General features: G+C 39.5%; 1 protein-coding gene across 3 annotated transcripts in view; it reads right to left on the bottom strand.

Annotated features, from left to right (window-relative positions):
• Positions 1 to 6,448: 6,448 nt before the first annotated feature.
• The window catches only part of LOC134351809 (solute carrier family 45 member 4-like), a 76,006-nt gene continuing 66,741 nt past the window's right edge, over positions 6,449 to 15,713 (bottom strand). For all 3 annotated transcript variants that reach the window (XM_063058531.1, XM_063058515.1, XM_063058524.1), the window contains 3 exons: positions 12,761 to 12,860; positions 11,005 to 11,216; positions 6,449 to 10,038 (listed from right to left, as the gene is read on the bottom strand). In XM_063058531.1, the coding sequence (XP_062914601.1) occupies positions 9,679 to 10,038; positions 11,005 to 11,216; positions 12,761 to 12,860 (672 nt within the window). In that variant the 3' untranslated portion in view covers positions 6,449 to 9,678. The remainder of the gene's footprint in view (positions 10,039 to 11,004; positions 11,217 to 12,760; positions 12,861 to 15,713) is intronic.

The following is a 15,713-nucleotide window of genomic DNA, read 5'->3' as shown; positions in this document are numbered from 1 at the left end:
TTGGTGGGAGGGCTTAACCTGTGATGGACTGGGCTGTATCCACTACTTTTTGTAGGATTTTCCATTCAAGCGCATTGGTGTTTCCATACCAGGCCATGATACAGCCAGTCAATATGCTCTCCACTACACATCTATAGAAGTTTGTCAAAGTTTTAGATGTCAAACTGAATCTCCACAAACTTATAAGGAAGTAGAGGTTTCTTGATAATTGCACTGATGTGCTGGGCCCAGGACAGGTTCTCCAAAATAATTGAGGAATTTAAAGTTGCAGACCCTCTACACCTCTGATCCTACAATGAGGACTGGCTCATGGACCTCTGATTTCCTTCTCCTGATGTCAGTAATCAGCTCCTTGGTCTTGCTGACATTGAGTAAGAGGTTGTTATGCATCACTAGCCAGATTTTCTGTCTCGCTCTTATATGCTGATTCATCACCACCTTGATTTGACCAGCAACAGTGGTGTCATTAGCAAACTTGAGTATGGCTTTAGAGCTGTGCTTAGCCACACAATTATAAAAGTAAAGTGGGTAGAGCAGGGGCTACACCCTAGTGGTGCATCTGTGCTGATGGAGATTGTGGAGGAGATATCCGAGAGTTCAGATGTTGTTGCCAATCCAAACTGACTGAGATTTGCAAGTGAGGAATGTCACTTGCACAAGGAACTGCAAGACCATAAGATATAGGAGCAGAATTAGGCCATTTGGCCCATTGAGTCTGCTCTGCTATTTTATTATGGCTATTCAATTTTCCTCTTAGCCCTAATCTCCTGTCTTCTTCTCCTGTCCCTTCATGTCCTGACCAATCAAGGATCTATCAACCTCTGCCTTAAATAGGCATAAAGACTTGGCCTCTACACCTGCCTGTGGTAAAGAATTCTGCAGGTTCACTACTCTCTGGCTAAAGAAACTTTTCCTCATCTCTATTCTGAGGCTGCATCCTCTGGTCTTAGATTCCCCTACCTTAGGAAACATCGTCTCCACGTCCACTCTATCAAGGCCTTTCACCATTCAATTCGTTTCAATGAGGTCACCCCTCATTCTTCTGAATTCCAGTGAATACAGGCCCGGAGCCATGGAACACTCTTCATATGACGAACTGTTTACTCCTGGAATCATTTTCGTGAACCTCCTTTGAACCCTTACCAGTTTTAGCATATCCTTTCTAAGATAAGGGTCCTAAAACTGCTCACAATACTCCAAGTAGGGCCTCACCACTGCTTTATAAAGTCTCAACGTTACATCTTCGTTTTTATATTCTGGTCCTCTTCAAATGAATGCTAACATTGCATTTGCCTTCCTCACCACAGACTTGACCTGTAAATTAACCTTTAGGGAGCCCTGCACAAGGGCTCCGAAGTCCCATTGCGCTTCCATTATTGGCATTTTCCCTCCATTTAGAAGCCATTGCTGCTCTGTGTCATCCCTGTTCTTTTCCAATCAATTTTGGCCAACTCTTCTCTTAAGTAACATACATCAAAGTTGCTGGTGAACGCAGCAGGCCAAGCAGCATCTATAGGAAGAGGCGCAGTCGACGTTTCAGGCCGAGACCCTTCGTCAGGACTAACTGAAGGAAGAGTGAGTAAGGGATTTGAAAGCTGGAGGGGGAGGGGGAGATGCAAAATGATAGGAGAAGACAGGAGGGGGAGGGATAGAGCCGAGAGCTGGACAGGTGATAGGCAAAAGGGGATACGAGAGGATCATGGGACAGGAGGCCTAGGGAGAAAGACGGGGGGGGGGTGACCCAGAGGATGGGCAAGAGGTATATTTAGAGGGACAGGGAGAAAAAGGAGAGTGAGAGAAAGAATGTATGCATAAAAATGAGTAACAGCTGGGGTACGAGGGGGAGGTGGGGCCTAGCGGAAGTTAGAGAAGTCAATGTTCATGCCATCAGGTTGGAGGCTACCCAGACGGAATATAAGGTGTTGTTCCTCCAACCTGAGTGTGGCTTCATCTTTACAGTAGAGGAGGCCGTGGATAGACATGTCAGAATGGGAATGGGATGTGGAATTAAAATGTGTGGCCACTGGGAGATCCTGCTTTCTCTGGCGGACAGAGCGTAGATGTTCAGCAAAGCGGTCTCCCAGTCTGCGTCGGGTCTCACCAATATATAAAAGGCCACATCGGGAGCACCGGACGCAGTATATCACCCCAGTCGACTCACAGGTGAAGTGATGCCTCACCTGGAAGGACTGTTTGGGGCCCTGAATGGTGGTAAGGGAGGAAGTGTAAGGGCATGTGTAGCACTTGTTCCGCTTACACGGATAAGTGCCAGGAGGGAGATCAGTGGGGAGGGATGGGGGGGACGAATGGACAAGGGAGTTGTGTAGGGAGCGATCCCTGCGGAATGCAGAGAGAGGGGGGAGGGAAAGATGTGCTTAGTGGTGGGATCCCGTTGGAGGTGGCGGAAGTTACGGAGAATAATATGTTGGACCCGGAGGCTGGTGGGGTGGTAGGTGAGGACCAGGGGAACCCTATTCCTAGTGGGGTGGTGGGAGGATGGAGTGAGAGCAGATGTACGTGAAATGGAGGAGATGCGTTTAAGAGCAGAGTTGATAGTGGACCACTATCAACTCTGCTCTTAAACGCATCTCCCCCATTTCACGTACATCTGCTCTCACTCCATCCTCCCACCACCCCACTAGGAATAGCGTTCCCTGGTCCTCACCTACCACCCCACCAGCCTCCGGGTCCAACATATTATTCTCCGTAACTTCCGCCACCTCCAACGGGATCCCACCACTAAGCACATCTTTCCCTCCCCCCTCTCTCTGCATTCCGCAGGGATCGCTCCCTACACAACTCCCTTGTCCATTCGTCCCCCCCATCCCTCCCCACTGATCTCCCTCCTGGCACTTATCCGTGTAAGCGGAACAAGTGCTACACATGCCCTTACACTTCCTCCCTTACCACCATTCAGGGCCCCAAACAGTCCTTCCAGGTGAGGCATCACTTCACCTGTGAGTCGACTGGGGTGATATACTGCGTCCGGTGCTCCCGATGTGGCCTTTTATATATTGGTGAGACCCGACGCAGACTGGGAGACCGCTTTGCTGAACATCTACGCTCTGTCCGCCAGAGAAAGCAGGATCTCCCAGTGGCCACACATTTTAATTCCACATCCCATTCCCATTCTGACATGTCTATCCACGGCCTCCTCTACTGTAAAGATGAAGCCACACTCAGGTTGGAGGAACAACACCTTATATTCCGTCTGGGTAGCCTCCAACCTGATGGCATGAACATTGACTTCTCTAACTTCCGCTAGGCCCCACCTCCCCCTCGTACCCCAGCTGTTACTCATTTTTATGCACACATTCTTTCTCTCACTCTCCTTTTTCTCCCTGTCCCTCTAAATATACCTCTTGCCCATCCTCTGGGTCACCCCCCCCCATCTTTCTCCCTAGGCCTCCTGTCCCATGATCCTCTCGTATCCCCTTTTGCCTATCACCTGTCCAGCTCTCGGCTCTATCCCTCCCCCTCCTGTCTTCTCCTATCATTTTGCATCTCCCCCTCCCCCTCCAGCTTTCAAATCCCTTACTCACTCTTCCTTCAGTTAGTCCTGACGAAGGGTCTCGGCCTGAAACGTCGACTGCGCCTCTTCCTATAGATGCTGCTTGGCCTGCTGCGTTCACCTGCAACTTTGATGTATGTTGCTTGAATTTCCAGCATCTGCAGAATTCCTGTTGTTTGAGTTTAAAATCTTCTCTTAAGTATCTGTAATTCCCTTTACTCCACTGTAATACTGACTTTAGCTTCTCCTTCTTAAATTTCAAGGTGAATTTGATCATATTATGATCACATCCCTGAGGGTTCTTTTATCTTAAGCTCTCTAATCAATTGTGGTTCAGTGCACAACACCCATTCCAGAATAGCTGGTCCCCTCGTGGGCTCAACCATGAGCTGCTCTAAAAATCCATCTTATACCCACTCTAGGAATTGCCCTTCCTGGAATCTATCTGCATATTGAAATCCCGTATGACTTGTAACATTGCCCTTTTGAAATGCATTTTATATCTCACATTGTAATTCGTAGACCACATCCTTACTACTGTTCAGGGGTGTCTTTACAACTTCCATCAAGGTCTTTTTACCCTTGCAGTTCCTTAGCTCTATCCACAATGATTCAACACCTTATGGCCCTATGTCAGCTTTTACTAATGAGTTCATTTCATTTTTTACCAACAGCAACCAGCTTCTGCCCGTGCTTTCAACAGAATGTGCATGTTTGGACGTTAAATTTCCAGCTATAATTTTCTTTCAGCCTTGATTCAGTGATGAAATTTGCCTTCCCGCAGTTTAGAACTTGAAGACCAGTTACTAAAAGGATTCTGATCGACTATTGGTCTCAAATGGCCCCCACCACCTAGCACATCATCCACCATGTTATTTCTAGTTATGCAATTGTTTTATTTCTGCTATGCAATTACCATTGTGGTCCTGATACTAACTTATCAAACAAGAATAATAGTTTCTGATGAATTTTATTGATAGTTTATCTCTTCCACCCCCACATTTCAGTAGAATTCACTGAGACTGTGTGGCTCTTTCCAGCAATGCAATATACTGTAGTTTGTCCCTTCTTCCAAAATCTTTTCTTCTGTCTGATGAATGACTGCAAACTACTTGAAAGTACTTTGAACCCTTTCACAACCATGGTTCTTCAAAATTTATTTTGTACATGAAGTTAGGAAATACTGCAGCTAATTTTCAATATTATAGTGAAGCAGGTTGTTTGGAGAGGTAAATGTTAACAAGGATACTGCAGAGAGCTCCAATTTTCTTTAACATGGGAACCTAAATAATATTGCAGGAATCCATATGGATGCAAGGAAGTGCACTATAATGTTCTTTTGCAAGAATTTGATTGATTAGATTTTAAGACCAGTTTTGTCCCTTTGCCACGAAGGAGTTGGAGACTTTAGAAGCACTTCAATGTTCACCAGACCCATGGATAATTTTAAAAACCTTAATTAGCACTGACACCTATCAAAAAAGAATTATTGCAAACCCAACTCCCAGCATCTCCTTTAAGGACACCATTCATTTCTTTCATTTTCTCTATCTTTGCAGTGCTTGTTCTCTAAAGGATATCTTCCACTCCAGGACATTTGGGATGTTCCTTTATCTAGGAAATCCTTATCCGATTCCCTGTTGCCTCCATTCATCACCACCCAGCCTCTATCCCTTGTCCCTTGTCCTACTCTTCCCTCTGCTCATCTCCACATTCTGGCTGTCTTTTGTCCCATCCCTTCCCCTCACCTTTATATATTGACCATCTTTTCTTCATCCTTTCAGGCCAGCGAAGGGCCTTGACCTGAAATATCCACTGCTTATTTTCCTCCACAGCCGCAGACCATACCAGCAACTTTTTTTTTGCTCTAGGTTCCAGCATCTGCAGTGTTATATCTTCATTTTAATCAAAACACAGGTCATCCTATTCTACACATTTGCACATCGGGTAGACTTACACAGCAGCGTCAGTTCCCTAATTCTTTACAATATATAGTACTTAAAGAACCACTCATCAGGTAGACTTACACAGCAGCATCATTAAAAAAATATATTCACTGTAAATTTTGTCAGTTCCCTAATTCTTTACAATATATAGTGCTTAAAGAATCAGTCATCAGGTGGCTGCTTTCAGATGATCCTGAGATGGGCTATATAGCCACCAGTTGTAGACAAGGCTCTTTCAGTAGCCTTAAAAAGATTAATGTGACATTTCCCCTTTCTCTTACCCCAGAAAAATAGCAATGACTTCCACAACGTTCATTAAGCATTTGCCAGAAAGCAAAGACATGTAGTAACTAGTGATGAAAATAGAAAATATTAAGCTTGTTTAAAACCTACCAAAGTTCAGTAATTTAGACCATAGATAGGAGTAGAATTAGGCCATTCCATTTATCAAATCTACTCAGCCATATACGCTTTTTTTTAAAAAACCTCTCAATAACATTCTTCTGCCTTCTCCCCCTAACTTCTAACACCATTACTCATCAGGAACCTATCAACCTCTGCTTCAAATATACCTAATAACTTTGCCTCCACAGCTGTCTGTGGCATTGAATACCATCTGAGTAAAATGAATTCCACTGAAGTTACTGTATGGTGAATCTGGAGCCACCTGTGGCCAGACAAGGTTACAGGAGCAGATACGTTAAGTTGAATAGGAATTTGACAAAAACAATAAACTAATTTTAAATTTGACAGCTGCCATTGTGGAAGTTTCACACGTGTTTTTGGTTATTAGCTTAGATTTCTGGACCCAGTTCAGCAGCACCATTTCCACAGATACGTTAAAGTATTATCAAGAACTAATTGATAGGTAACTAAGGAGGAAATCTACAACAATCATGAACATTGAATATACCAGCAGCAGCTAAAGGTAGTTGACAACAGAAGTGGACACAAAAATAAATTTCACTTCAATTTATTTTTCATGAAATATATTGAAACACTATATGGAAGAATAGAATCTTTTGTAATTTTCTTTTAAAATCAAGCATACAGTTAAAATGGAAAGTGCTCAACAGTCAGTCACCGTTTCATGCAATGACTCATTGTTTCTTAACACAAAGCTTGAAAATATAAAGTTTATGCCATTAAGTCACTTGTATCATTCTTAAATATTCTTTGCTTTTACCCTTTAAAACTAAAGCATGTGTTTAACACATTTAATATTTCCACTCAGCAAGAGCTACTAGTGACCCAACTTAATAAGTTGATTACAAAAGCAGTCGTCTTTTAGCCAGTTCACATGGAACCATACTTAAAATGAAATGTCTTGCTAGAGCAAATGACACATTTTGGAGGTACCAATGTTTTTAGACCTCCATTTCATCCAAGTGTAGTTCAACAATTACGAAGTGACACTGGCCTCCTAAAACTGTGGATCTGAAACAATGTTGGTAGTCCTTTAGAAAAATACAGAAAAGAAATGTGCATGCTGTGCAAATTTGAGAACAGTTACTTTTGGTCAGGTGCAAGTTCAATATTGTTGATGGGATAAATGCACAATCTTTGCTGCACTTTAAGAACAGAAAACTGGCAAGCAACAGACACGCTAAAATGCATTTTTCTTGTAGATCTTGAATGCTGGACCTGTTCACACAAAATAAGTTATCTGTTGATCATCATCACAGCTGGACACTTTTTAGTACAGACAGTGTGATCGGGCACATCCCTTATTAAATGAAGTCAGGCCACTCAAACATATTAAGATATTCTGACCTGGTCAATATTAATACAAGTAAATTTGAACGTGCACTTTAACAGATTTTCCCCACTTGCCATAAAACTGATGTTATTACAAATTGCAGAGTATATTTTAAATGTATTATTGATTCATTATCTTCACCTCAAAGTATATTATAAGCACTTTTAAACAGTTACGTTGCTTCACTTATGCTGGGCAGGAGTTAGCAATAATATTGAAAGCAGCTACTCAGAAAATCAAGGGCCCAGCACATTATCTTTTTTCTCCCCCACTTTAAAAGGTAATTGCCAAAATGTATAAAATAGAAAATGCACCAAATACAAACTGACATTTTTTTCCAGAACAGGTATGGTAAGCTTGGTGGTATTTTAATACAAAACAAAACACTCAATATAATAGCGAAATAAATATGACAAACATTTCTAAATTGATGAAGAACAGTGTGCAATTTTCCGCTGGATTGCCTTAGCATTCAAAGAACCACGCATAGTACATTCATAAAGTTTTGCTTTAGTAGTCAACATCTTGTCAGTGTAGAACCAGTGCATTAAACTTGGATTCTACTGCCATTTACTGTGTCTATTTGCTTTGGTAAACTTGTACTTTTCTTCCAAATACACTCCTTGCACTGAGTCTACCCATCACAAAGCAATAGTGGATTCATTGTAACGCACAACAGATTTTACACATAATGCCATTATGTTTCTGCATGCCTTGAGATGTTGATTTCACAATTAAGGTGGGTTGATGAATTATTGCAATGTGTGATTCATCTGCACACAATAAAACAGAATTCAGTGGTTAGTGTCAGTCTCAGTCTTTACTACAGCCTCATCACAGTGAAAATCATTCTGAATTATATTCCTAAACCTAAAAATCAAGCTAAGGCTAATTCTGGAAGTATCAAGGCTGTGCTGAGCAATTCACTTTCAGTCCAGCATTGAGTTTCTGCACAACAAAAATACATGATTTTATGCCACATTTTTGCAGTCTTTTCCTGAGAGGACAGGTAACCTTCAGCCACCTACAAGAAATTGTAACCATCAGGCCATGTTCAGTTTTCAAAAGGCTAGCATGTAATACTTGTCAAAGCACTGCTCCAATTAGTTTTCCTATGCTTTTATTTCATATATTAAATAAATTTCTCCATAGTAGGTTTACTAAGCTGTTACTTCTAATACTCTACTGCTGGAGTGACCAGTGTTTCATGTATGAAGTCATAAACGTAACCAACCTCAAACTCAAGAGGGAGAGTTGAAGCTGTGCAACAGGCCAAGACAGGAAAGAAACTCCAGGTCACTCAACCTTGTAGAAATGTATCTTTGATCATAAAGCAGCCGTGAAAACAGTTTCAGACAAAGGACCAAAAATATGTAATTTGAGCACATACCAACACACTTAAAGGGCAGCATAAAGGAAGACCTATAGGCATCAAGGCCATGCAATAATTATAAGTCATCTGCATTCAAGGCAAGTTCTTAGCTTGGTCTTTGTGGACTAAATTAATTGTACTGATTTGCAACATTATTATTAAATGTTTGTTCTTTTATTGAGATACCCAGGGAAGGAAAGGAATGCCTTGCAGTTGTTGTTGCAAAAATGTAAATCTGTTATCAAAAATAGTACAGCAAATCTGGACATCTGCTATTGGAAACAAACATATCATAGGCAACATGTGGTCTTTATAAGCCTATATTTTAAATTTCTTACAAAAATATCTCAGACAATTCTCAGTGATTTAACTAGGGCTTATTATATTAAATTCCATCTTATTCAAGCATATTGGTCAAGTGTGTGTAGGGCTTGCCACAAGACATTTGTCAGGAAAAAGTTGGGAGCTGTGATGTGCTGTCCAAAGTGAAAATATCAGCAGTATGTTTCTTCTTTATTGGATAAATAAGTGTACTTATTTAACCTAATGGGCTAACAGGAAAGACCACTGAAAGATTTTACTTCCCCGGACAAATAATTAGATTGTTTAGATTACTGTTGATTAAACCTCTCCACTTCTAGAAAGGATAGTCAAACGATTCTATTACTTTTTAATGCTCTGTTTATAATGGTTGCAGTCAAAATTTCACAAAGGGAGAATCAGCAACAGTGTAATTAAGGACTTAAGGAAAGCAGTACCAACTGCAAAATAGATGTTTCACTTGCTACAAAATGCTATGCTTAGATTGACATGTAACCACCATCAATCGATTTACTTGATGCCTCACTATATCCAAAGGTAAACAAAAACAAATTATCATGTATGTCCTGAAATGTAAATAAAAATAAATACTCATGAAACAATTTTGTTCACCAAGTACACTCCCAGACTGCCATTTTGCCATTTACCAGAACCTATTATGGTTGTTTTTAAATTTTCTTTTCCACAAAGTGGGTTAAGACTACAGAAAAGAATGAAAGACAGGAAATTTATTGTGTGTTTTTGATCATGCATTTTCTGGAATGTTTTATTAAACAGACGATTCAATCTCCACTTCAGAGATGGTGCCTTTACTAGTCAACTTCAAAACAATCGGCTTCTCTGTACTTCTCCCACTGTTTACTGAAGATGCCATTAAAGTTTCTTTATTTCCTTCCTCTACTGGGTCTTCTTGACTTCCAGGATATATCACGAGAAATGAGGCAGATAGAAAGCCAAGGAATGAACCAATGGATGCCACAACAGGGATGACTCGAACTGAACCAACTGCTTTCACCACACTACCCAGTGCTGATGCTGCCAGTATCTGGGAAATATAAACTTGACAGGAGAGGATTGCACAGTCTATTCCAAAGCCCCTCTTGGAGTTTCCAGGACTGTGATTTCTATACTGTAAAAACAAAACATTTGATTACTTTGTATAAATTTACAGGTGGCATGTGTTACAACCATGGTTACATGAATTTGCCCTCACAGAATGCACAAATCACTACCCAGAAAATTGATTTACAAAATAACATTTGCTCCAATGGAATTGATGTGAAAAAAGCTAAAGAAATCAACGTCTTTTTAAGTTTCTTGATGCACGCACACATGATGCAGTTTTCACATTACTGAAAGTTGTGACATGGGCTGTTTTAAAGGAATGCAGGGAAGTTGTACCCCCCTACCCCAAACTGTGGTGGTCACTGATTGCCTGCTCCTTAATATCAGGCACAAAATCCCTTTGCCTCCACAGATGCTGCTTGACCTGCTTAGTTCCTCCAACAGTTTGTTTATTGCAGGAGATTAACTAAATCTTGATATCTGACAAGGTTAAATGGTAACTCAAATCTCTGAATTCTAGATTAGTGGAATATTACACATTTACAAATGATGACACAATGACCGGTTTACCTTAAGTGGTTCATTTGAATTCTAACTTTAACAATTCTAATCCGAATTTGCGTTGGTACACTTCAATGGATAACTACAGTCCATTACACACAGCACAGTCATTTGGGATACACACAACGATTTGCTAAGCTGCTGCAGAAACTCAGCTGGTCGAGTAGTATCAGTGGACGGAAAGAAATCGTCAAAGTTTTGACCAAAATGTGGATAACGCCTTTCTCTCTATTGATGCTGTTCAACATGCTGAATGCCTTCAGCAGATTGATTGTTGCTCTAGATTTCATCACCTGCACTCTTGTGCCTCTGACTGAAATATGTAATTCACACAACTAGTACATGGGACTATTTTTCTCCTTGGAAATAATTTTTTGTATTTCATCTTTTGTCTGGTGTCATTTTAGTAACAATTTTGGCCAAGCACTACAATTTTAAAATAGCAACAGCAAAAGGAAAAGCTGCTTACCGTTTTCATTTCATGGTATTGTCCAAGAAGAGCGTAAGGGCAGTACGAGATACTCAGAGATACTATTCCCATTGTACTGATCATTATCATTGATACATAAACATTTGGGAAAATAGCCATTACTGCAGTACCAATTGAAAATCCAAGTGTTCCTAATATGTAGATAACTTTAATGCTCAAATCGTAGGTATCCAGGTACTTCTGTAAAATAGCTGCCAGGAAAAGGTAAAAAAATAGAAGTTTAGAATTACTACTTTGGTTCCTATAATGAGACAATATTGCAACAGTAAAATCCACGCACAATATATTTGCTCAAAGAGCTGGCATTACCGAAAAGTAACTACATCATTTACTTTCCCCACAAATTTTAGCCCCAGAATTTTGACAATACTTAGGCCAGTATTACAAACTATAAGTAGCAAACTGGAAGAAAGGGAATTTGTACACAGTATGAACACGCCCACTTTGTGTGCTTCCGATTACTACACACATCTTCCTGAGTGCATTATCAAGCTTCAAAGACATCTTCACATTCAACTAATAGTTGTGAATTGTGTCCATTATATTAATATTTATGCAACTTATTATGAATGAACACTGAAGCAATATTACTGAGCATCACTGCATCATTGGCAACAGTGTTTCAATTATAATACCAAAACTAAATTTATAAATTTTGAGAAAGCAAATTTGCTTAAATACAATTTACTTTAAACACCCCAAGCTTTATTGTCCAACATACAGTAAAACTCTGATAATCCAGCAGCCCTTAGACTTTGATTTACCAGCTTATCTGACTCTAGTCCTATTAATGCACCAAAACACTCTCATTTTTGTAGAATTTATACAGCATATAATACAAATCTTTCAGTGAACCAGATGAGTTTAAACTGGAGCATGGAACAGGGACCTGAGAGCCTATCTAAACATGGGAAACAGCAACCAAGTGCTAAAGCGTCAGGATTAGATTCCGAGGACACTCAGTCCTCGTTCATTGTCATTTAGAAATACATACATTAAAAATGATACAATTGTTGATTCCCAACAATGGCATAGCAGGTTACTGGGAGTTTTATTTTATCCAATACACTTAATTGGAAGAGTACGCGATTCTCCACCAAGGACACTTTAAATAAATTACAAGAGATTATAGGCATGAGAAGTACTCATCCATTTAGCCCTGATTTTCTCATTCTGCATCTAACTCACTTATAAAAATGGAGAAAAATCTGACTAAAAACAAAATCAAAAACAAATGAATAGGAGTATGCTAACACAGTTTTAGTATTTGGCTTTGCCTCATGCCAAACCAGTTTTAACATATTAAAACATCCTTTTTAACAACATACATTTTGTATGGCTCTGAAATGTAGCATTAAATAAACAGGAGGAGAGTCCTCTGTCAAATTATGTAAATACTTGACTTATGCTTTATACTAAAATGTTTTCAACAAATCACTCTCCATAATCTGTACATTACTGCCTGTGGCTTTACAGCTGCAGATCAATACCTTGCTTCAAAGCTGAAAAATATTGCAAAGCCAAATACTAAAAGTTGTGTTAGCATACTCTTCTTATTCATTTGTTTTTGATTTTGTTTTTAAGTTATATTTTGGAAATTTACTTTAGAAACAGAACTTTCCTACATAATCACAAAACTGAGATGGGCAGGAGATCCAGACTTTAATACAAGACTTACTGTATGTTGTGTAGAAATATTTATTCCCATTTGAGCACAATTATCTTTACTACTAACCTGAACAGATTGCAGCAGTAATAGCATAAATAACAAGTCCCCAGCATCCCATCTGCACACCGGTGTTATAGTTCCAAAGCTCAGTAGAATTGGAAAGACCCTGGAAAAACAAATAATTGGAATCACTATCAACACAACTAATAATTCATTGTATTCCCTTTTAATGTGAAGAGTGGCGGAGGGGTTGGGTGTGGTTTATGGATGAGGGTTAGGTAGGAATGGAAGAAAAGATACGGAATGCTGGGTTTATGCCTGAAACTGAAATTAGGTGGGAAAATTTAAGAGGCCAGAGTGAGGAAGAAGGTGGAGTTGGGGGGGGGGGCGGGGAGAAAAGGAATTTTTTCCCCTTTGCAGTTCTCATCCAGGTTTTCAGCTATAACCTTTAAGAATACACCGCATGCTAAGCTATATACAAGTCTTAATTCACTGCATGTTAAGTGATATAGAAGAAGTCAATCTGCAAGTGAGAAATGCTCAACAAGATAGCACTGCATTTTAATAATTAGCATACAAGCTCTTTGTTTTGCTTGTCAGATAGGAGGAAACTGGCCAAACAGAAGGGGTCAGAAGGGAACGTGTTTAACAAAATGTTGAAAATTATGACTATTAGGTGATTCCAGGCAATTCATTTCAGATGTAGGAAATATAAGTATTAGGTTTGTTCCAACAAAGGTAAAGATGCAGTAAGGCAAATACGATAGGATATGAAAACATGTTGTTACATTAATTTTGCTTTTTTAGGAAAACAGTTCAAAGCTGTTTTGGGATAGAATGAAAAAAACACTATATCATCTACATTCACAGCAAAAAGTATGTCCATTAATTGTTTTATAGTTGATTTAGTTGATGTTACAAAAATATGAATATTGTTAAAAGTAAAAGGTCACATCACACATTTGCATTTCATCCTGTTTTTTCAAGTCAAGACAACTCCATGCTCTGACTTTCTTTATGCAACAAAATTTAGGGTGGCAGAAGGTGAAAGATTAGTCACCAGTTACAAAAACAAATTTAATGTGATGCAAGTGAAGGCACAACCATACCACTTCAGCCTGGGAATCTATGAAATCTGAACTTTGGCCTCAAGAACCTTAAATACAATCTAAATACAGAATAGTATTTTATTTCTAAACATTGCTTAAATTTCCACGTATAAAAAGCAAGTAGCTTTCTGTACCATGTCCATTAACAAATCTAACTGAATTAAAATAAGATGCCTTAACAAAATAAACAAAAAGGATATCCAATTAACTAGTTGAAAATACACAGAGACCACAAGGAAGAAACCAGCATGATGAGATATGAATTGCAAGCAAGCAATGACAGGAACACAGGAAACAGAGGCCAGCCAAAAGCTTAAACAAAGACCTAACAAATGATGAAAATATTAGGAAGGTTATTTGCACTTTAGGTGTGTAAATTGATTAGACAGCTGCTCTGTACCCTAGGTTGTTGAAGTCTGAAAATCATGGGGAATAAGGTGAAATGCAGCATGGACAGAAAATTGAATATTACAGGAAATGGAGTAGTAGGGAATAGTTATTTTTCATATTAGAGAAAGATACAATAAGATTATTTATCTAGTATTCTCAAGACTTTGTTACGATTGAAATTACAGGCTTTCTAAACTATTGGATGTTATTCCATTAATGCTCCAACATGCTTCATAGGTTTTTAAGATTTGATGCAGTATTATAAATTTGCCAGCAAACCAGGTGAATTTCAAGGGAGTGTGGGAACCAGGGCCTGTAAACCAGATGCCAAACACTGACCAAAATCTTCCAGCATCTTCAGTCTCTTCTAACTTTGATAACCTGCTATCTTCCTATTCAAAAATTCCAAACTACTTGAGGAATGAAAATGCGTCAAGCAGCAACTGTGGGCAGAAGAACTGTTAAACTTTTGGATTGAGACCATGCATCAAAACTGACAATAGGGAAGCAAGATGGCCAATATATAGGGGAATGGGTGAGACAGGATTGGTGAATTAAGGAAGGGTGAAGAATGATAGGGCAGGAGGATCCAAGTAGGGGAGAGGTGGAACTGACAGACAGAGGCAGGTAGGTGATAGACAAAAGAAGACAATGAAAGAAAAGTGATGGGGCCAAGCACAGGAAATAGAAGTTGAAAGTAGAGAGATTGGATAGTGATGAGCAGTGATACAAAGGCTACGAGTGAGGGAATTTGATAAGTGACATGGGAAAAAAATTAGAGAAAGATAAAGGGCAGGTGGAACTAGAGGGGAGAAAGAACTAGGTGGGCAAAGTGTGTGAGTAGTAGGCCGTCTTCTCTCTCCACACACAGTCCAACAGAGGCTCGCCCTCCAACAATTTGTCATTTGTTGCTGCAGCTTTCTATAGACAGTTCTCTAAAGGTTGATACTTTTATTAACATAAAGATTAATGATGCAGACTTTGGTATAGAGGGCACTATTTCCAAATATGTAGGTGACAAAACCTGAAAGTATTGTGGACTCTGAGGGGAAATAGTAACATGTCATAGTGTGAATGAGATAAGGTAATATCAAATAGAGGGCACAACCCAGGAGGAGAGATCTGGGTTATCTGTGAAAAGTTTATTGAAAGCCAAGGGATAGGTTGAATAAGTGCTTAAAGAAGCATAATATCCTGGGTTTAATAAATTTTACAAAATAACCATAGTTCAGTCTCCAGTTCTGTTCATTATAGAAAAGATGCAGAGATTGATCTAAAGGATTTCAGGGATGAGCAACTTTTGAATCATGGAAACAGACCCTTTGGCTCATACAGTCATCAAACATCTAACTGCACAAATCCCACTACACAGCAGAGCCTTCTATATTAAAGCATTTCATGTGTTCATCTAAATACTTCTTGAATGTTGTGTGACTATCTGCCTTCACCAACTCCAGTGGCAATGAGTTCCAGGTTTCAACCACCACCTAGGTTTAAAAAAAAATTCTTCCTCAGAACCC

This window comes from Mobula hypostoma, chromosome 1 (assembly GCF_963921235.1).
Source record: "Mobula hypostoma chromosome 1, sMobHyp1.1, whole genome shotgun sequence".
Lineage (NCBI taxonomy): Eukaryota > Metazoa > Chordata > Chondrichthyes > Myliobatiformes > Myliobatidae > Mobula > Mobula hypostoma.
This window is presented reverse-complemented; position numbering and strand designations above follow the sequence as displayed.